General features: G+C 51.0%; 1 protein-coding gene across 1 annotated transcript in view; it reads left to right on the top strand.

Moving 5' to 3' along the window:
- Positions 1 to 946: 946 nt before the first annotated feature.
- Positions 947 to 20,664, top strand: part of FAM83F (family with sequence similarity 83 member F) — a gene marked incomplete at both ends in the record, with an annotated part of 28,110 nt that continues 8,392 nt past the window's right edge. The window contains 2 exons of the mRNA XM_081059977.1: positions 947 to 1,432; positions 20,332 to 20,499. Coding sequence (XP_080916103.1) covers positions 947 to 1,432; positions 20,332 to 20,499 — 654 coding nt within the window. The remainder of the gene's footprint in view (positions 1,433 to 20,331; positions 20,500 to 20,664) is intronic.

Genomic DNA, 20,664 nt, shown 5'->3' with positions numbered 1-20,664 from the left:
AAAATAATATGTTAATGACTAAGAAGATTCTATTTAATCCAGTGGGAAACAGCTGAGCTGCTGCTGGTGATACGTGTGTGTGCCCGCATGTGTGGCTTCCTTGAGCTCAAACATATATTTTGAATCACTAATAATCAGGCCTCTGGCAGCCTATCTTGCCCAAACACACACACACACACACACACACACACACACACACACACACACACACACAACTTCAAAATTAAAATAGGGGGGAAATTTCATCTCTACCAGCTTACATCCTTTATTTGAGTGGCTTTTTTCTTTTTTTAAAGACATTTTTATCATGGGGACTGTATTGGATTGGCAGCCTCTGGAGGCCTCTGAGCTCAGAACTGGGACGTGCTGGGCTGGAGCAGGGGTTTTATTAGCATTTCACTTTTGCACACCAACCGCCTCTCCTCAGCAGTCACAATCCGGTCTAGCAGCAGGGCCTCCAGCCCCTCAACCCCGGAGAGGTCAGCCTCAGAGACGCCCTGGCCAGAGCACGTGCTCAGAGGCCCTACCTGCTGGAAAAATGAACATGAACCTAGGACAAACTTGACCCAGCCGCCTGCGGCTGGAAAAGTTAGCTCCTCCACCTTGCCCCTACCAAAAGGGCAGGGCAGGGAGGAGGAAGCCGGCCAGAGGCCGCACGTGGGTCATACTACGTGCGCGCTCCCCGTTCCTGCCCCCGACCCCGGCTGGCACTGCAGGCCGAGGCCCTGCCGCGTCCTCCGGGAACCCCCGAGGTAGCCCGCGCCGCTCCGGGCCCCAGAGGCTGAGGGCGCGGCCGCCCCTCCCCGCCCGACGGCCGCGCCCGCTCTCGGGCCCGCGCCGATTGGCTGACCTCGCGGCCAGGTGAGGCGCCCCGCCCCTCGGCGGCTCCAGGTGCGGCAGTGGGACCCAGGCCGCGGCCGGGGCCGGGGCGGGTATTGGGGGCGCCATGGCCGAGTCCCAGCTGAGCTGCCTGGACGAGGCGCACGTGAACCAGCGGGTGACCGAGGCGCAGGCCATCTTCTACTACTGCGAGCGGCGGCGGGCTGCGCTGGAGGCGCTGCTGGGCGACGGCGAGCAGGCCTACTGCGAGCGGATCAAGAAGGAGCAGCTGAGGGATTTTCTGTCCAGCCCGGAGCGCCAGGCCCTGCGCGCCGCCTTGACCCCCTACGAGGACCCCGTTCCGCCCACCTCCCGGGGCAAGAGCAAGGCCAAGGCCAAGGCCCTGCCGCAGGACCAGGCTGAGCCCAGCGAGTCCCTGGCCTACTGGCCCGACCGCTCCGACACGGAGGTGCCCCCGCTGGACCTGGGCTGGGCAGATGCGGGCTTTTACCGCGGCGTGAGCTGCGTCACCTTCTTCACTCACCCCCCCATGGAAGAGAAGGCGCCCCACCTCAAGCAGGTGGTCAGGCAGATGATCCAAGAGGCCCAGAAGGTAGGCCTGCCCCCGCCCCCTCACGGGGTGGACCCCACGCCCAGCTCCTTGGACCATGCACTATCTCAGGGGCAGACCGCCCTGACCACCCTCTGGAAAATAGTCCAGGAAACCTCCCTCACGTGGTGGGACTGGGGCGAGTCTAGAGAGGATGGATATGAACGTGTTTGGCAAATTACAGTGTGCTACAGAGTTGTTTTTATTACAGTGTCCAGAGGCACTGGCTTGCCCCTGCCATGTGCTTATGTGTCCCTGTCGAATTCCTCTCCCTAGGGAAGAGTGGAGGCTGTGGGACCCTTTCGTAAAATGAGCCACTCAGAGGTCATGATAATAGCCTGTGTGCTTCCCAGAGATTTACAAAACATATCCCTTGCCATTTTCTCATTTGATCTTCATAACACCAGGAAGTTGGTGGTGTGACTTCCCCACCCCCACCCTAGCCATCTGTTCTTACGCTGCAGCAGAGTCAAGGCTGGCCTGGCCCCTCAGTAACACTTAATACTGGGCCCAATACTAGAGCTCAAGAAGCCTGAAATGAACAAGGAATGTATTGTGAACACCTACTATGTGCCTGGCTCTGTGCTGGGCACTTGGACAAAGTAGGTGGCTTGACTCAGCAGCTCGGGAAAAGCTCCCACTTATGCTGTCTGCTCTGCTTGGGAGCTGAAAGGAGGGAATGCTTCTGGGTTGGCTGCTTAGAACACTGGCAGGGCTGGTAGGTTGTGGGGGCAGAGGGAAGATTTTAATCTTTACTCCGTGCTCTTGGGTAGGGTTACCTGGGTAGTGTTTCCAAGTAAAATATAGGATGCTCCATTAACTTTGAATTTCAGATAGACAACAAATAAATTTTTAGTATCAGTATACACCAAGTATTGCATGGGGCATACTGATACTAAAAAGTTAATTGTTGTTTTTCTGAAATTCAAAGTTAATGGGGCATCTCGATTTTTATTTACTAAGTCTGGCTCCCCTACACTGAGATTCGTTAAGAAACGCCAGCAGCTTTTAGTGTCCAGTTCAGAATATACAACAGGAGTGGCTTAGGTTCGTCTTTCTAGTTCAACTGGATGAATGTGGTGGTTCTGTTACCCCTGGAGGCTGAATGGCCTAGGGAGGGAAGATTAACTTAGAAAGACCAATGGTGGAGCTTCTCTTCCAGGAAGGGGTGGTGATGCAGGTAACTGGCTACATTGGCCGCCAGAAGGAAGGGTTAATTTGCACTGTCCATATTTCCGCCTCCCTCTCTAATTCCTCATTGTCTGCCTGAGCTTTCTTTGCCTTTTTCTTTTGCAGAATGCAATATACAACTTTGAGCAGAGGTGAAAGAACATGAGTGATAATATGCAGCAGGCTGCAGCTGGGGTCAGGGGTCAAGTCTCATACTACTAGCAAGCCACAACTTATGAGTGCTTAGTATGTGTTAGCCACTGTGCTAATGATTTGCTTGCATTTTCTCTTTTGCTTTCCACAGACAGCGACCACCGGGTGAGATGGGTATTTTCTTTATTTTTGGATTCAGTTACTTGCTGAAGGTTACATAGCTACTGAGTGTCTGAGCCAGGCTGCAAACGCCAAAGTTCTTGCTCTTGATCACTGTGCTACCCCGCCCCGCTGTCTGATGATGGTGCAGAAGTATTACACCCAAGGAGCTTGAATGGAGTGAGCCTGGTCACACAACCTGGGGTGTAGGTTGTGTACCTCTGTTACAAGAAGGGAATGGCAGGGCCCCTGCCCACTGGAGCTTCTACGCCCATGTGGGATGTGAAGAGTCTCTTGTGCAGTAGAGTGTTCATAACTCTTTAAATATTTAATGAGAGAAATTTTAACAATTGTGAACTGATCCAATACTCTAATACGTACATATTTAACCAATAGTTATTTCCTGAGTGCCGACTGTGTGCCAAGCACAAGCCATAGGAAGATATAATGTGACCTTTACCTCCAAGAGTTAACTCAAAGGCTGGGGGATGTGCTGGAAGGAAAAGAGTTTTTGAGGCTCGATGTGCCTAATCTGGGAGAGCTTCCTGAGGGATGTGAATTGCAGAGTGGAAAGGAGAGAGAGAAAGAAACTGGAATCAGTGGTTTCTCCTTAAGACACTCAGGAGCAGGAGGGAGAGATTTTTGCTTCAAAATGGCAAGCAGCTTTGATTGGCAGGAGGAAAGAACTGTCCCGGTGTGGGGGTCTAAAACTGGGTCCAAAGTAGGTGACACCCCCACCCCCCGAAAAAGCAGCTTCTGACTCTGCCTGTGCCCACTCAACTCCCAGGCCTTCTGGACCCCTACCCTTTATCACTGCTGCTTACATATGTACAGCACCTTCTTCTCAAAGACCCTGTGAAGTAGGTAGGGCAGAAAGGTTGACCCTGTTTCACAGGTATGGGAACTGAGGCAAAGAAGGAAAGAGCCTTGCCTGAAGATCACGTGGCTGGTGATAGAAGGACCTAGATCCCTAAATTCTGCTCTAAAGGCTATACCTCTGACCACTGCCTGCCCTCAACCCTACCCCAGCTTGTCCAATTAGCAGGCAACCCTCCGTGGCTGTTACTTGATTTTTCCTTCTTCCTTTTCACCCCGAGGGACGGAGTTTCTTTGTTTTCAGTAAGAGTCTGGCTGCTGAGAGGCCAGGTGGGGCAGACTTTGAGACGGTTTATGTGCAGACACGAATGATTGGGGGTGGAGAGGCAAAAGGACATACGTGGCAATAGTGTGCCAGAGTTTTCTTATTTTATCTCATTTAATCCTCAGAATAGCCTCATGAGGTGCTGTTGTTTTTATTCCCGAGTGATAACAGGAAACCAAGTCTGGGTGGTCGGGGGTGGGGAGTGGCTATGATTTACCCACAGCCACAGACGAATGAGGCTTCCAAACCTGGGCCTTAGGGATGCGGAGAAATGAGCCTAACTAGGGGACACTTTGAAAATATGATTGTGGGTTGGGGACGAGGGGCAGAGAGTGGTGGCCGGTGAGGCAACAGCACAGCAGGTGTGGAGGTGGGACTACGTGGAATGGGAGGAGGGCTTCCAGATGGTCAGTCCTGAGATATCTGCTCTTTGGGCTTCTGCCAATGTCAGAATGGCCTCCCTGTCCCTGGCACACTGGCTAGCCAGCGTTCAAACATTCGGCCAAGTTTACTTGTGGGGTGGGGTTTTTTATGCTGTTTCTTCTTTTTGTTCCTTGAGTGATCTGCTTGCTTTAGTGTCACTGAATGATGTTCTTTGTCTGCTTAAACTACAAGCAGAAAAGGTGCCTTCAGGGACCCAGAAATGTGTCCCGGGCCTGTTGCATGCTGGCATGGAACGCCAGACCAGGGGAGGTTGCTGCTACTTGGGCTGCTAAGATCACTGTACCTCCGGGGAGTGGGCTCGCAGCTGGACCCCGTGGAGGCTGGGAGACTCCTAGTTCTTATTTACAAAGGCAGCTTGAGAGGCTCTACTGTCGTTTGGATGGGCTAGCGACTTGGGAGGATAGTGCATCCATTTGATTACTGGACAGATATTTCAAGGTCGACTGTGTGCTAAGTACTTTAGTGAAAACAGACATATAAAACATACCTCTGCTCTTAAATCGCCTAATAGTCTACGAAACCATCATTATAATGCTGTATGATGAATGCTGGACTAGAGGGTGTGGCAGGAAAGCCACTAACCCCGCCCCTGAACCGGGTTAGGGCAGGACCTTTGATGGGGAGGACCTGCCCACAAGCATGTCTGGACAGCAGGAGGCCGAGAGCCACCCGTCCTTGTGCACAGGTTCCCTGCTGACTGGAGGAGGGAGGTGCTCACCTCATTGGTGAGGTGCTGGGCAGGTTTAGAAGAGTATTTATTGCCTGTGCTTCAGGAACAGAGGAAAACTTACTGCCCGCCCCCCACAAAGAGTGAGCTTAACCCCTGCAGTCCTGGGCCCCATTTCCTTTGAGCCTCCATCATTATGGATAGCAGAGTACTATCCTCATTTCACAGGGGAACCCTCTGAGGTCCAAAAGGGTAAAACAACTTGTCTTTAGAACCAACGACAAGGAGATGACCCAGCTTCCCCAGGTCCCTGGTCAGATTACCAATGACCCCACAAAGATTAGAAGCACCGCCCGGGAGCTGCTCCTCTTTGTGCTGTTGCCGTGGGAGGAACAGGCCTGCCTGATTGATGGGGGACAGAGAGGCATGGGTCGCCTGGCTGGGCCCTACCCCATCCCTACCTGTTGATGGGTTTGCCCTCTTTCCTTCAGGGACCAGTTCAGATGCCACCTCTTCCTTGACACTACCAAATTTCCAATCCAAGGTGATATTTTGGTTCTCTGACGAGGCTCCTTGTTTGTGCCTGGCACACAGCTCACTGTCGGAGAGCCCATTTTATCCTTGGGGACTGAGAGCTTTGGAAGAGCCCAGACTCCGCCTTATTCCTCTCCTGTCTCCTTTGCAGGGCCCCAAGGGTCACAGGTGGTCAGTAATTTGTCTAAACGATTGGAAACTGTCTCCTCCTGGCCACTGTTCCTCTTCGTTCCTCTAGAAAAGCAAGTGTCTGGAGAACGTTCCCTGTTGAACTGCACATGACCCAAGGGGCTCCTTTAATCTCCATTGTGACAAGCTGTGTGGGAGCAGAGAAGAATATTCTCAGGTGTGGGGTGGGGGATAAAGGGGACCAGAGGGATTTGGGGAAAGGCTCCAGGCAGGAGGTGGTTGCCCGGTTAGCAGCCTGGTTAGAGGTATGGGCAGCTGATAGGGGTGAATGACTGGGTTTGCGTGCCCAGGGAGTGTGGCAGTCTTGGAGTCCCCAGCTTTGCAGGTGGCAGTCATGGCCACTGCGTAGAGCCCACTGTTACCCCATTCGCCTCAGTCAGGGCTGCCCTCGTTCAAGTACATCCAGCCCATAGTACCCAGGCGCCTGTTTCTACAGGCACATGCTGGGCAATGGGATATGGACACACGATATGGATACAAAAAGAACTAGAACAAAAGAAGTTTACAGAAAAAACTCTTTAAATGTTACTAGTTTGTGAAATCTATAATATATTAGCCACCTCACTCACCACCTTGTTTGTGACCTGGTCCCACTCTTGACTTGCTCCTAATCCCTCCCTCCCTTCCTTCCATCTCACAGGGACGGTTGACTTTCTCCAGAGCTTCTGAGCTGCCTTTCAAAAGCCTGATTTAAGTGCTCAGGGCAACCCAAGACCTGCAAACCCCAAACACTGTTCCCTCTGCCGAACCCTTCTTCCCTCCACGAGTAACCTTTCCACGCGGGCTTTGTTTCAGAGGCACTGGGCAGTTGCAGGGTACTTGTCCCATCGAGGCTGGGATAATGGTGCATGGCAGCTCTGGGGATTCAGCACAACAGAGCCCGTGTGGGATCTTGCCCCGGCCTGTCACTGTGTCCCTGCCAAGCCCCCAGGCGCTTTGGCTATTGGACTCTGAGTCTCTCTCCTTTGTGCTCAGTCACATCCCAGAAGCCCAAGTTTCTGAGCAACTCCAAGCTTCATGTCAAGGACAGAGGACAGGCTCAGAATTTGAAAGGACTGGTTTCTGTCCTGATCTGACCACTTACTAGCTGTGCTCTTTTGGGTAAATCACTCTCTTTGACTCCTGACCTGTGCAAAGGGAAGATAATACCTAGATTCCTGGCTGGTTTTGAAAAACGAGGGAGAAACTGTGAAAGATACTGGAAAAATATTGTGCAAATGTCAGTTGTCTTGGAAAGTGACTGCTGCCTTCTCGGACTTTTCTGAGAGCAGGGGAGGGAAGTATGGCTGAATTTCCTCCCAGGAAGTGGGGGTACCCCAGCCAAGAGATCAGGTTGTTGGGGCAGGTGTTTTCTGTTTCCTCCTCTGAGAGAGGAGCGAGAAGCGGCTGTCCACTGCCCTCCCCACAGCCCCTCTCCCTATATTTATCTGTTGGCCTTGATTTAGAGGTGGCAGGATGTCAAGGCAGCTGTCTATCTGCCTGCCTCCGCTGTCTGGGGCTGTGCCATGTGAGTCCTCACCCAAGGATCTTCTCTGAGGTCTGCCATGGCAAAGACAAGACAGGAAGGCATAGAGGCCCCCCAGTTCCTAAACCAGGGATGCCCGATGGTGTTCCCCTCACAGTCACCCCGAACAGCCTGACTGGCCACACGGGCCCAGCCCAGAGAGCCCAAGAGCAGTCTGGAAAGACTCCCCACAAGTTAAGCTTTCACAAGGAGGTGGATGTGACAGGGAGGGACAGGCTGTTTGTCTGTCTGGAGGACAGGGAAAGCTAGGCTTGTTTCCTCTGAAATGTGACACTTTGGGTCCCTGAAACTCTGAGGACGGGTGTTTCCCAGGACATTCAAAAGTAGAAGATGGGGCCTCAGTCAGCCGGTGCGTTCTTCATGACCTTCTCTTGGTGTCAAGAGCAGCGTAGCCTGGTCTGCCGGACAGTGGTCTCAGCAGGCCATGCCACTGCCTGATGGAGGAGTACACAGCTGGGAACTAGAGCCTGGTGTCTTCGTCCTTGCTCTGGATGTTGTTTCCTTGCCCACTGGGTGACCTTGGGCAAATCATTTGACCTTGCTGGGCCTCCATCTCTGCATCTGTAACGTGGGGATAATTCTTGCCTTCTTGCTAACAAGATTGCTCTGAGATTCTAATGCAAAACTATGAGAGAGCACTTCCAAAAAGATAAGTAATGTATGTAGATAAAAGGGATTTCTATTAAGAGGGACTAACATCAAAAGATAGGTGCTATACATGTTGTTTGTTTTAATTAATCCAATTCTTGGCACCTTGCATGGGAAATGGTGTTTCCCCGGAGGCCTAAGGAAAGCACAAGGTCGTATTACTAAGAGGCCAGTAGGGATTCCTCACATGCCTGAGGTCAAGGCTATCCTTCTGCTACAAATGCAGGTTACCTTTGGGGATTGCCCCTGGAGCCAACTCTTCTCTCTAAAGCTTCCAGAAACAAAGTAGATTTATTGCTAGCCAAGCCCTGGGAAGCTCACAGGCTAGTTAGTGTTGGAGACAAGCAAGGACACAACTGCTAGCTGCTCTGATCTGTGAGTTGGGGGAGGGTTCTTGCTGCCACAAGCTGGGGCAGGTGTCACTGGGAAGCAGGGTGTACGTAGCTTCTAGGGACCTATATTGTTCTCTTAACGGCCACCTTCTGGCCCATGGGTCTTGTGCCCTCACTGACAAGCTGAGACCTTGATGGATTCCCAGCCAGCAGCCCCCACCCCATCCCTCCATGTTCTCACCCCCGAAGATGCTGCCTCCCCTTGGCTGCTGGCCAGATCCACCTCCCTTTTCTCAGAGTGTTCAAGGCAGGGCCTGCTCTGGGGCAAGTTTCCAGGGGGGTGGGGGAAGCAGGGCAGAGAACAGACAAGCCCGAGGTGGGGCCTGGCTGCCTGCCTGCCTCTGCTCCTGGCGCTGTCCTGAGCTCTCCCAGCCACAGGCTGAGTCACTCAGGGATCCCCTGCTCCTCCCCCTCTGCCCCCACGACAACTCACCACCACCCCCATCCCCTCCACTCCCACCCCCACCTCCCCTCACCATGAGCAGTCAACCGTAGCCACCTTCCGCAGTTTTCTTCCACAGTTTTCTTTCTTCTCTGAAATCCTCGGAGTCTGTGGACTTGCTAATGATCCCAGAATCTTTGCCCTGGAAGAGGGCGTTTCTGATTATTAGTCTCTCTGCTCTGAGTTTCCAGAAATCTATAGGCTCCTCCTGGCGTAGCTTGTTTGGTGGCCATCATTCTGTTGGGCCCCTCAGAGTACTGGCGGGGCATGTGGGAGGCTCCATATAAATGTCCTTTTTGTTCTGTTTTCTAGCAGGGAGTCAGCAGATGGTTGGGGTGGGGGCAAGGACCAGGGCTCTTTCCCTTTTAGTGGGTCTTAGAGGACAGACTGTGAGTGTCCTTAACTCCCACTCCCAGGAGGGTTTCCAGAGATTCCCCACATTTGCTGAATCACTCAACATGGTTTTCTGAGGACCTACTATGTTCCAGGTTCCAGAAATATACAGAAAAATGAAAAGTGGACCCTGCCCTTAAGTCCAATGTGGTGCATAAAAAATGGCAGTGCAGGTAGGGTGGCTGCTGCCTATTACTTATGAGCACTTAATGCCAGATATGTGCCAGCCCTTTTAGAATATATTATTTCATTAAATTTTCACAACAACCCAGCAACTTTCCATTTTACACATGAGAAAATAGAGGGTCAGAGGGGATCAGGCCACTTTGCTGGTAAATAGTGAAGCTGAATGGGAACTGAGATGAGTCCCACCGAGCTCCAGGGGAGCAGAGGCCCCTAGGAATTGACCGCTGAAGGAGCTAGTTTGGATGGGGAGGGCGGGCAGAGGGCCAGCTTGTACAAGGCTGTGTGCCTGGGAGCACATGGACTCACTCACTCTGTTCTCTTCACCCCTACGCCCTCCTGTCCACCTTCCCCGACTGCACCCCTCCCTGAACTCTGCACTTGCCCTTCTTGGGAAGCCCTCCCAGGTAGCATTCCTCTGGCGATGGCCACAAAGTTATCCTTGCAACGGTCAGCTGCAGTTATCTTGCCCTGATGTATCCATCAAGAAATACGTTGACAGGTACTTTCGGAGTCCTGGCTTCTCTGCCCATGTATTGTGTGGGGGGGCTCAGAGCCCCAGGCCAGTAACCCAAACCAGCAGGGTGATCCTAAGAAAAAATCATTTGTGTATCTTCATTGGATTTTTTTTAGCAACTGATTTATCTTTCTAATTATGTTTAGCTTTAAGCTAATGTTAAAATGAGCTTGCATTAGATAATTTTCACTAATTAACATCAACTTAGTGCAGGGGAAGTCGTCCCAGGAGCACGTGGGGCAGGGAAAAGCTGGCCTAGGGTCTTACAAAGAATTGCTCGCTCTCCGGCGAGTCACATGTGGTTCTTCACGGCTGAATTAGTCAACCTGGCTCACGTCATCTGGTCTCTTTCTCTGGAGAGCCAGCCTGGGTCTCCTTTGTATGTCTCCTTTATCAACCTAGTTTGGGGTAACAGTGTGAAGGGTGACAACCTCATAGGGTCCGATCAACAGGAAATGAGCCCCAGTGAGGCTCATGGCAGGGAGACATGACCCAAAGTGTCAGGAACAGGGCCTGCACAGGGGTCTGGGACAGGAAGTGGCCTGGCTGGGCGGAATTGGGCAGCAAGGGGGCTGGTGTTTACTGATGTCTAGTCAGTGAACCTGAAACAATGTAACATGGCTACAGGCAGCTGGGATGCCTCAGCTGACAAAGCACAGATGCCCTGCTTGGGGAAGGGCGGGGTGGAAGCCTGGCCTCCAAGCCGGGGACAGGACCCCATTGGTCTTGGCTCGGCCCTGTTGATCGGCTGGGGCTCTGGTTCAAGCTGCTTTCTCAGCTGCCCGAGGGAGGCCTCCCCTGCAAAGGGATTCTGTTTAGAGCAGTTCCTGCCAGTCAGGCCCTATGCTGGGAGGAATGACAGGTCTCTGTCCTCCAGCCCTCCCCCCAAGTGCTCAGACACGTGCTTCCTGGGAGAGGGCCGGGGACAGAGTGGTCCCAGGACTGCCTCAGGGGAGAGTGAGACAGGGACCTGCATCCCCACAGGGATAGTGGTGACACGGGCTGAGCCTGAGGGTGTGTTTGGAGAATAAAGAGTGTTTATTGTCAGGGGAGGGAGTGGGTTGGAAGCACTAGGAGGTCTTTGGCCACCAAGAGGGCTTGATTTGTAGGAAGTGGGGGGCCAGAGCGTTAGAGCTGGGGAACAACATGTTAAAGGGTATGTTATTGGATCCACCTGCCAAGAGGGAGCATGATAAGGACTGGGAAACTAGTACCCTATCAAGCGATGCTGTGGGCCTACTGTGTGCCAGACACTGTCAGAGGGGAAGGACAGGGCTCTGCCATCGGGCAGGCACCTCACCAGATTCTGTCTGGGTATCACTGCATATCTTTGCATCCTTACCAGACCCATGAGGCAGGCTCATTTTTCAGGTGGAATTCAGAGGGGTTAAGTAACGCCTAGTCTCACAGACTGTGGGACCCCTGACTCCAAAGTCTCTGCTTTCCCCACTGCAATTTGCTCTTGGACTATGGGGATCACCCCTGACTGGTGCAGAAATTGGTGATGCTTCAGATGGGGCCTGTTACACACAGCCTTGAAGACAAAAGCAAGTCTTTGGGAGTCCCCAGAGCCCTGAGAGCCCACCCCCACCCCCAGGGATGAATTGTTCCCATCCTCCAGCAGCACAGGTTTGTGCTACCTCCAGGCACTTTCCACTCTAGCAGCAGGTTTCCAGGGTGCGGGTGGAGATTCCCATCACTGCTGGAGAAACAGTGCATCTTACAGACTCCACTTCCCTTAATTGGGCTGCCCTTCCCCTCAATTAGTTCAAGTTTTGACCTTTCTGGGAGTGTAGTGTTGCCTGGGCTTTAATCAGCACCCCGAGCCGGGCCTGCTGGGCCCCGAATTGAGCAAAAGGAAAACATCTCCACCTTGATGTCTGCACGGGCGGTCGCTGTGGCTGTGGGTGCCCTGAGAGGTCAGCGCCCCCACACTGGCTGTCTCCTTCCCCTGCGCCCTCTCCTCTGAAGTGATGGCCCTTTGTTCTGGGTTCGGCTCTGAGGACAGAAGAGGCACCGGCACTGTGCTCCTTGCGCTGCCCCCATCGTCTCATTTAAAGTGCAGAACAGCCCTGCGAAGGTGTCACCTCCCCGTTTTAAAAGGAGGAAACTGAGGCTTAGATTAAATAACTCACTCCAGGCCACACCAGCAGGAAGATTCTGCTTCCAGAGAGTATATTCTCTCCCAAACACTGGCGGTTACTCAGTCTGATCCATCCGCCTCCCGCGTTCAGAGCACCTGAGGGGGTGGGCAGTGCTGTTAAAGTGCATTTTCCCAATGCTGCAGAATCAGAATCCCTGAGGATGGGGCCCTGGATGTGTGCATTCAGCAGGCACACCACCCCATCCCAGGTGAGTCTTTTGTACACTGCCGTTTGACAGCCACTGTCCTGTAGCCCTTGGTCCCTCTTTGGGGAGCTCAGAGAAGGACATTCCAGTCGGAGATGCCTGACCCAGAGGCAGGCTGGCTGCCCACCTGGCACTACCCTCCATGGCAACGGGAAGGACTGCTCTCTGGTCCCAGACAAACTGATTCCCCTGGGCTGCTGGACAGATGGCTGTTCTGGAAGGGGGCAGCGTGACCAGTTTGCCCAGCTGCTGCCCTCCCTACCCGAGGGACCTGAGGCTTTAAGATGTAGGGAGTTAGCCCCATTCACTTGTAGCAAGTGAATTTAATAGTCCTTCATAACTGCATATCTTTGCCCAGGCATTTTGCGAGCATGATCTCATGTGAACTTTCCGGGGGGGCATGGGGGCTAAAAGTCAGGCCCCAGGCTGGCGTGGGTAATCAGCGGGAAAGCAGGGACTAGAACCGCCCCTGCCCCTATGCCTGGTGGCAGGTCTCCCTTCCTCCCCAGGAAGAAGTGACCTGTGATGAGCAGGGCTGGCCTGTGACCTCTTGCTTTTCCCCACCTGGGAGCTGAGTGAGAAAGGGGCGGATCTTTGCGGGAATAGTAGCCACACCCATCCCAATCCCTAAAGCTCCACATTGGCAGGCAGCCCTGGGGAAGCCAGTGAGGCAGAGGGTGGTATTGTCCAGCAATACTGATGCACCCTGGTTTTGTGTGACCAGAGGGGGCCTGGGAGCCTAGCCAAAGTGGATCTGTCTCCAGAGCCTGCTGTGACCACATCTCGCGGGTGATACCTCAGGACTAGGGTGTTTAGTCCCACCTCTGCCGCGACTCAGCCGGGTAACTGCCTCTGGGCCGGGCTCTGGCTGTTGTTTCCTCCTCGCTCTGAGATTCCGTGTGTCTGGAATGTCCTTCAGTGCAGGGGCCAAGTGCAGAGGTGCTGCCTGGGCCCTGCAGGTGACACGGCCAAGGGGCTTTTGGGGGCTGACATCCAGCCCCGGTTCCACTTGCTGGCTTGCATCCCATCACAGGCAGGATGGGCTTTTGGAATTTGCACAAAGGCACTTGCTGTCTGAGTTAGCGGCAGGCCTGCCTCCTGCATCCTGTCCTTGGTGTGGACTCCTTCCCCTTGGTTACATACTGCCCCATTCAAGGGCCGACTTCTTCAGGATCTGAGGCGGACGCAGCAGAGGCAGACACCAGGCCTCTGAGCTTGGGGCTCAGGCAACAGTCCCAAAAGTCGCCTTAAGGAAGAACTTCAATTCTGCCTTACGGCAAGCCCATCTCACCGGGAATCATGCCCAGCATTCTTTTTTTTAAATCTCCGCCCCAGTGCCTTGTCATTGATGAAATAAAAGAGATAAACTACAAAGCTACATCCATACCCTACAAAGAAAACAATAGACATGAAACAACCTCCATTTAGGCATTCATTCAGCAAACGAGGAGAGCTGATTGTGTCGAGGTGTCCCCTGAGGGTGGAGTTTCTGGGAGAAATCAGATGATCTGGGCCACCCAGGAACCTGCAGCCCAGTAGGGACAGAGCCATTCAGCAGATGTTACAGTACATCAAAGAGCTGTGTTATTTGCCTGGAATACAATGTGGGCAGGAAGCAGGCAGTGGTGAACATGACTGGCTGGAGAGAAGTTCAGGAAGTTCTTGGCTGAGTCTTGAGAGAGGCATAGCTGTTTCACAGAGCTATGGATGGGGTAGGAACCAAAGGACTTGCAAGTTCCTGATGTGTAGTGGTTCTGAAAAGGTGTGTGTGTGTGTGGGGGGGTGATGCAATTTTGCCCCCCAGGAGACACTTATCAAAGTCTACAGGCATTTTTGGTTGTCACCACTCGGGGTGATGCTACTGGCTTGCTGCCAAACATCCTGCGATGCAAGGACAGCCCACAACAGTTACTGGCCCCCAAAGGCCAGTAGTGCTGGGAAGCCCATGTTAGGGTAACTGTAGGTCACTCTGCACGGCTGAGCACGAGGGGCAGAGATGTGATGGCCCAAGATGAAGCTGGAGAGGGGGCCCTTCAAATGCCAACTTCAGGGTTTGGACCTCTCGTAAGGGCTGTGGGTCCCACTGGTTCATCAGTCTCTGGTTTGGGGGCATCGCTGCTGTGGAGAATGAATTGGAACAAAGAGATGTGGTGGGAGAGACCAGTGAGGAAGCTATTCCAGAAATTCTGTAAGAAATGACGGGTGCCCAAGCTAGGGCAGCCGTGCAGTGGGAACAGAAAGGAGGTGACCCAGAGAAGGTCCATGGAGGGGGTAAGACCTGCTGGACTCCGTGACCCATTGGATTTGGTCAGTGGGGAGAAGGGCGAGGCCAGTGGACTGGGGCTCCTTGTCAGGATGACTGAGAGGTTGCTGATTGGGGAGGTGGGGGTAAGGGGGGGGAGGCTGGTGAGCAGGCTCTGAGGGGTGAGAGCCAGTCGGTCATCCAAACACAGCAGGGGTGCCAGTCGAGGCTGTGCTAGGGGAGCCGCCATGGAGTGTGTGGGGAAGGTAGGGTCCTGTTCTTATTGTTGTTGCCTAATGGTAATTAAGGAATGGAGAAAGAGAATCGGAAAGCTGGCAGTTTAATTCAAGGTGAATGACGAGGGGCGTCCGGAGGCTCCCTAGCCCACCCTGCCGCCCCTCCCACGGTGGCAGGATAGCAGAGCCGCAGATGTGAAGCTAAGCAAACACCGATGAGAAGTGGTACAGCATCAGAGCCTCTTGGCCAGCGCCCGCCACAGCTTCCCACAACTCCTGCCACCTCGAATTAACCCCTCTCCCCAGTGTGCACGTCAGTGGGTAAGCAGTTGAAGGATACAGGAAGCCTGTCCACAGGGCGGAGGGGGCGACTGTTCGCTCCTGACCAAATCTGTCTCCCCGGGTTCTGAGCCTGCCACTGAGTCCTTCTTTTAAAACCTGATTTTCCACTGACGCAGGGAGCCTGGAAGGTAGGTTTGGCAGGAGGCTCACATGGCACATTAAACACCCCGGCAGAGGGAGTGGCTTGGGCTCACGCGGGGCCCTCTGAGACCAAAGAGGAGGGTAATTATCACTTCTCCTCCACAACCAGATTGCAGGAGTCAGCGAGCAATTGATTTTTTTTCTCCTACTACAGTTATTTCACTGTTTAATTGGCAGTGACACAGATGGCTACCTCAAGCCGTCTGAAAGTGGGGGCCCTCAGGACTCCTCTCTCCCCTCCAGTTTGTGATCCTCTCACATAACATCTTTCTCAGTTGGGGGCAGGGTGTCGGCTCCCTGCTTGCTCTTTTTTTCCACAAAACAAAAGAAAGAGTGTAAATCCAGAAGCCCCTCCCAGAACCAGCCAAGCAACCCTCAGCAATATATTGATATTTGATTTTAAGCTGGACACTGGAGAGTTAGGAAATGAGCAAACGATGGACCCAGCCTCAGACAGCCCTTGGGAGATAAGAAATCAGGAGCCTGGCTAGACCCTGGCAAGCTGTTCCCGGATACAGCCCCAACCCTGTCTTACCTACCCCGTACCTACTGTTCCAGGCCAACTGCCTATTTGTTTGTTTGTTTGTTTGTTTGTTTGTTTTGGACCTCAACTGCAGAGCTGATTGTGAACCTCAGTTCATGGTCCACTTGTCCTCATCAATCCATGGAAGGCACCTCTTATTTTACTTTCTTCTTTCTCCTGTCTCCTTCCATAAGCAGCCACCTAATGGATTCAGTGTGTGTCCTTGCACATGTCTGTACCCTTGAAAAACAGGCAGTGTTATTTTGTGTAGTGTGCTGTTATTTACATATTTGGTACTAGGCTCCAGATCGTGCCCTCTAACATTTTAAATCAAACTATCCATGTTAGAAAGAACTGTCCAAGTTCTGCACATGGAACTATGTAGTTCACTTCTTCTGTCGGCTGCTCTGTCGTGTACATTCCTCACATCGTTCATACCCATTTTTCTAGAGACGTCCATCAAAGATTGTGGCAAACTCTTTGCTACCCTTACATCCATTAAACTCTGTCCCTTGCTGTGAGGAATAGCTGCTTCAGTGCTTCCTCCAACCAGCAGTGAATACGGAAGGGTTCCCCTTTTTCATTTCTTTGCTTTAATTTGAATTTTTCTCTTTACGTACTTCTCTTTATATACTTATTAGCTATTCAGGTATCTCCTCTAGGAATTGCCTATCCATATCCTTTGCCCATTTTTCTAGTTAGCTTTCTGTCTTTTTCTTGCCGATTTGCAGGAATCCTGTGTACATTATTAATTCCTTCTAATTGTGGACATTGCAGATTCTCTTCTCCCTGTCAGTTACTTTGTCTGTGGCGTCTTTCTTTGAACAGAAAATCCCTAATTTGTCAAATGCATCTTTTTAAAATTTTGCTTGCAAAAGAAAAAAAAAATTTTTGCTTGCCTTATGCTTTGTGCGTTTGGAATCTTAAGAAATCCTTTCTTCCCTATGTCATCATGAAGATATTTTCCTACATTTCATCAGTTCTTCTATCTTTCACATGTAGGTATTTACCCTACCTGAAATTCACCTTTATATGTGGTGTGATGTACGGATCCACTTTATTTTTTTTATATAGAAAACCAGTTGTCCCAATAGCATCTACTAAACAGCATCCTTTCTCCACTGAGCTGGGATTCTACCTCTGTCAGACTTCCAGTTTTACATATATGTGCAGGTACATATGTTTCTGGCCTCTCCATTCTGTTACATGGGTCTGTTTGTCAGTTCCTTCCTACTGCAGTACCACAGTTCTTACTACCAGAGCTCTGCAGTGTGTCTCACTGTCTGGTAGGACAAGTGTCCCCTTTCAGCTTTTCTTTTTTCAAAATTGACTTAGCTGTTATATTTATTCTTCCTCACATCTTAAAAGTATTTGTGTTGCTCCAAAAAAAGTTACTGAACTTTCAATGGACTTACGTTGGATTTTATTAGTATGAGGAGAATTGGATTTTTAAACTATTAAATAAGTCATGTTATCCATGACCATGATTTATCTCTTCATTCACATATTTTAAAAGGTCTTTCAATGGAGTTTTATAAATTTCTCCATAAAGTTATTAATTCCTTAATACTATGTGCTTAAATTATAATTTTGAATGGATCTTATTTTCTACTTTTTTTTCTAGTTGGTTATTGCTGTAGTAGAAGAATGCTATAGGTTTTTGCAAGTTTTTCATGTATCTGACAATCTTGCTGAATTCTCCTATTAATTCTAATGATTTTTCCCTGCATTCTACTGGGTTTTCTATGAAAACATTGTCTCAAATAGTGGTAGTTTTGTCTCTTCTAATGCTTCTATCTCTTAATTCCTTTCTTGTCGTATTGCACAGGTCAGGACCTCCAATACTTTGTTAAAAAGCCGTGTTAATAATGAGTATTTTTGACTTGTTTGAAACTTAAAAGGATTGCATCTAAAGTTTCTCTGTTAAGTATGCTGCAGGTGGGTTTTTAGTAGATAGCTTTTACCAAGTTAAGGAAGGTCCCTTCTATTCCAATTTTTTTGGAGAATCTTAATCACAAATGGGGATCTAGTGTTATGAAATACTTTTCAAAACCTATTAAGATAATATATGATTTCCCCTCCTTGACCCATAAATGTTATAAATTAAAATGATACATTTTCTGATATTGAATCATTTTTACATCCCTAGGACAAACCTTACTTGATTATGTTGTATTATGTTTAATTTACTTTTAATGACTTATCCATGTCATTTTTATTTTCAAATTCATCAATGTGTAAAAGGACCTAATATTCTTTTTACCATTTTTACTATTTCTTAAATAGTAAGAATTTCTTAAAAAGTAAATTTCTTAAAAAGTAAATGTGTCTGTAGTTATTTCTCTTTTTTTTCACTCAGTATTTTATTTGTAACTCCTCTGTTTTTTTGTCAGTCTTGCTAGAAGTTTGTCTATCTTGGTTAGTCTCTTTAAAAAGTCGGTTTTTTATTTGATGTTTCTAAAATACCTTAACAGCTATCCCATCTCTGTGAGCCAGTATGATGCAGTGAAATGAAGACTCTGGAGTGAGACAGACCTGAGTTCAAGTCCCTGCTCTGCTGCATGCTGGTGACTTTGAACACGTCACTTTTCCCCTTTTGCATTTACTTCCTCATCTGTAAAATGGGAATAACAATCTTCCTCGTTGTGAAGATCAAATGAGAAAATTTGCCTAAAGCACGTGGAACAATGTGAGGCACATTCAAAGTGTCCAGTGCAGGCTAATCCCTGTCCTCCGTGCCTTTGTTTGTGCTGTGCTCTTTGCCTGAAATGCCCACCTACCTTCTAGGCCCCTGCTAGCCCATGTGGCACCTGTGTGCAGATTAGACTAATGTGTGCCTTCCTTAGGCGGCACAGTTCCCACTCGCCCCTCAGCCCAGTGCCCATGGGCAGTGCACAGCCTGTGTGCCCACGCACGGCAGCCCTGCCCAGTTCCCTGCTCGGTTTTCCTCTGTTCATTTCTCATGTTGCCTCAGGCTGCCATTCATGAGGTTTCAGCCTCCTCACTGAAGCCTTTCCTGTTCTCCCCTGGCTGGAAATAGTCCATCGGTCTCCCTCCATCCCTCCTCGTCTTCGCCCTACCTCCTACCCCTACCCCGACCTCACATCGCTTGTCATTTGTGCATCTCTTACGGCATTTATATCATTTTATCTTGTGTCTTAGTTATTTTGTACAAATGTCTTATTTTTCCAACTGGGTTAACCCCTTGAAGTTACGGATTACAATTTATTTTTCTGTAGGTCCTCCCTCTGCCTCGGGGGCTCAGTAAATGTTAGGTGTATGAATGATTATTAAATGTAGGAGCTAAGAAGAGCCTTAAATATTATTGTGTAAATGGTGTGGGGTTCTTTAGAGGCAGGAGCAATGATGGTAGGGCACACGTGTGAAGGTGAAGGTGATGGTGGTGATGGTGATGCAGATGGAGGGCACTACTAACTGAGCGCCAGGCACTGTGCTAAGTGCTTTCACAGCTTACCTCTCTCAATCCTCACAGATAGGTGCTAATGTTAGCTCCACTTTGCTGCCAAGGAAACGGGCTCTAGCGAGTCAGCGGTGAGGTGGTGTCCCAGGCCTGGTCTGCCTGACTTCAGAGGTCAGGCTTTCAGTGACCACGAACCAGCAGAGCCAGCAGCTGCTCTGTGTACTGAGGACTCACTCCGTACCAGGCATCATGTTTGATGCTTCACAGATGTTATCTCTAATCCCAATGGGGAAAGTACAGGGTATCTCCACAAAGTACAGATAAGGCAACAGAGGCTCATTAAGATTAAGTGACTTGTCAAAGGTCACATAAATGGAAAATGGTCATGACCAGATGTCTGTGACACCCCCACGCCCGCCCCCCACCCTCAAAGCATGCCTTTTCCTCTGTACCTTGTACACAGTACTTGGGGCCAACAAGAAAACCCTTGCACGGAGCAGAGGAAGGTTTGTGTAGGAAAATGGAGGAAGCTAAGGTCAGGAAGGCAGATGTACCTCAGGCTGCAAAAGACCATGCCTTCCAGCACGGATAATCAGGACCGACTTTTGGAAAGCAAGGATGTGAGGATGGAGTGGGACGTCCCGGACACCTGAGGCCAGGGAGCCCGAGCTCGCTGGAGCGCTGCCTGGAAAGCACAGGGCTTTGCTCTTAGGGAAACTGCAGGGAGAGCAAAGCCCATGCAGAGAAAGTGGCGTTTGAGCAGATCTGCACTTGTGGAAATAAGTCCATTCCATGCGCCTCGGTGATTGTATCTTCTTGAGCCTCTTTGTCTCCGTAGGACACCAGCTGTCCTCGGCCTCCTAGCTCTCCCCTGGTACAGCTTCTGAAGAGCTGCTGGCAAACCCTCAGGGTGGGCGGAGGAGGATTGTCTGGATGGCCTGCACCCTGCAGCATTTCCCAGGGCCCACAGCCCATCTCCTGGGCTCAGATGTGCTCAGAGGAGGGTGGGGATATGGAGAAGCCAGGAGAGGTGCAGATGGGGTTTTGACTTTCCTGTAGGTGTGTGTCACCGTGTGCCCCTCCCCATCCAGGTCATCGCTGTGGTCATGGACCTGTTCACCGATGGCGACATCTTCCAAGACATCGTGGACGCTGCCTGCAAGCGCTGGGTCCCTGTGTATGTCATCCTGGATGAGGCCGGCGTGAAGTGCTTCCTGGAGATGTGTCGGGGCCTGGAGCTCAATGAGTTCCGCGTCCGGGTATGTTGTACCTCTGGGGGGGTAGGGGGTGGCAGGAGACGAGACAGAGACTGCCTCTGCCCCTTTCCCTGGCCCCACCCAGTTCACGGGCTCACACCTCCACCCCTTTCCTTCTGTCTGAAACCTTGCCTTGTGAACTGATAACCCTGAATCATACTCCCAGCT

This window comes from Rhinolophus hipposideros, assembly GCF_964194185.1.
Source record: "Rhinolophus hipposideros genome assembly, chromosome: 9".
Taxonomy (NCBI): domain Eukaryota; kingdom Metazoa; phylum Chordata; class Mammalia; order Chiroptera; family Rhinolophidae; genus Rhinolophus; species Rhinolophus hipposideros.
Note: the sequence above shows the minus strand (reverse complement) of the source record. Positions and strands in the feature narration are given on the sequence as shown.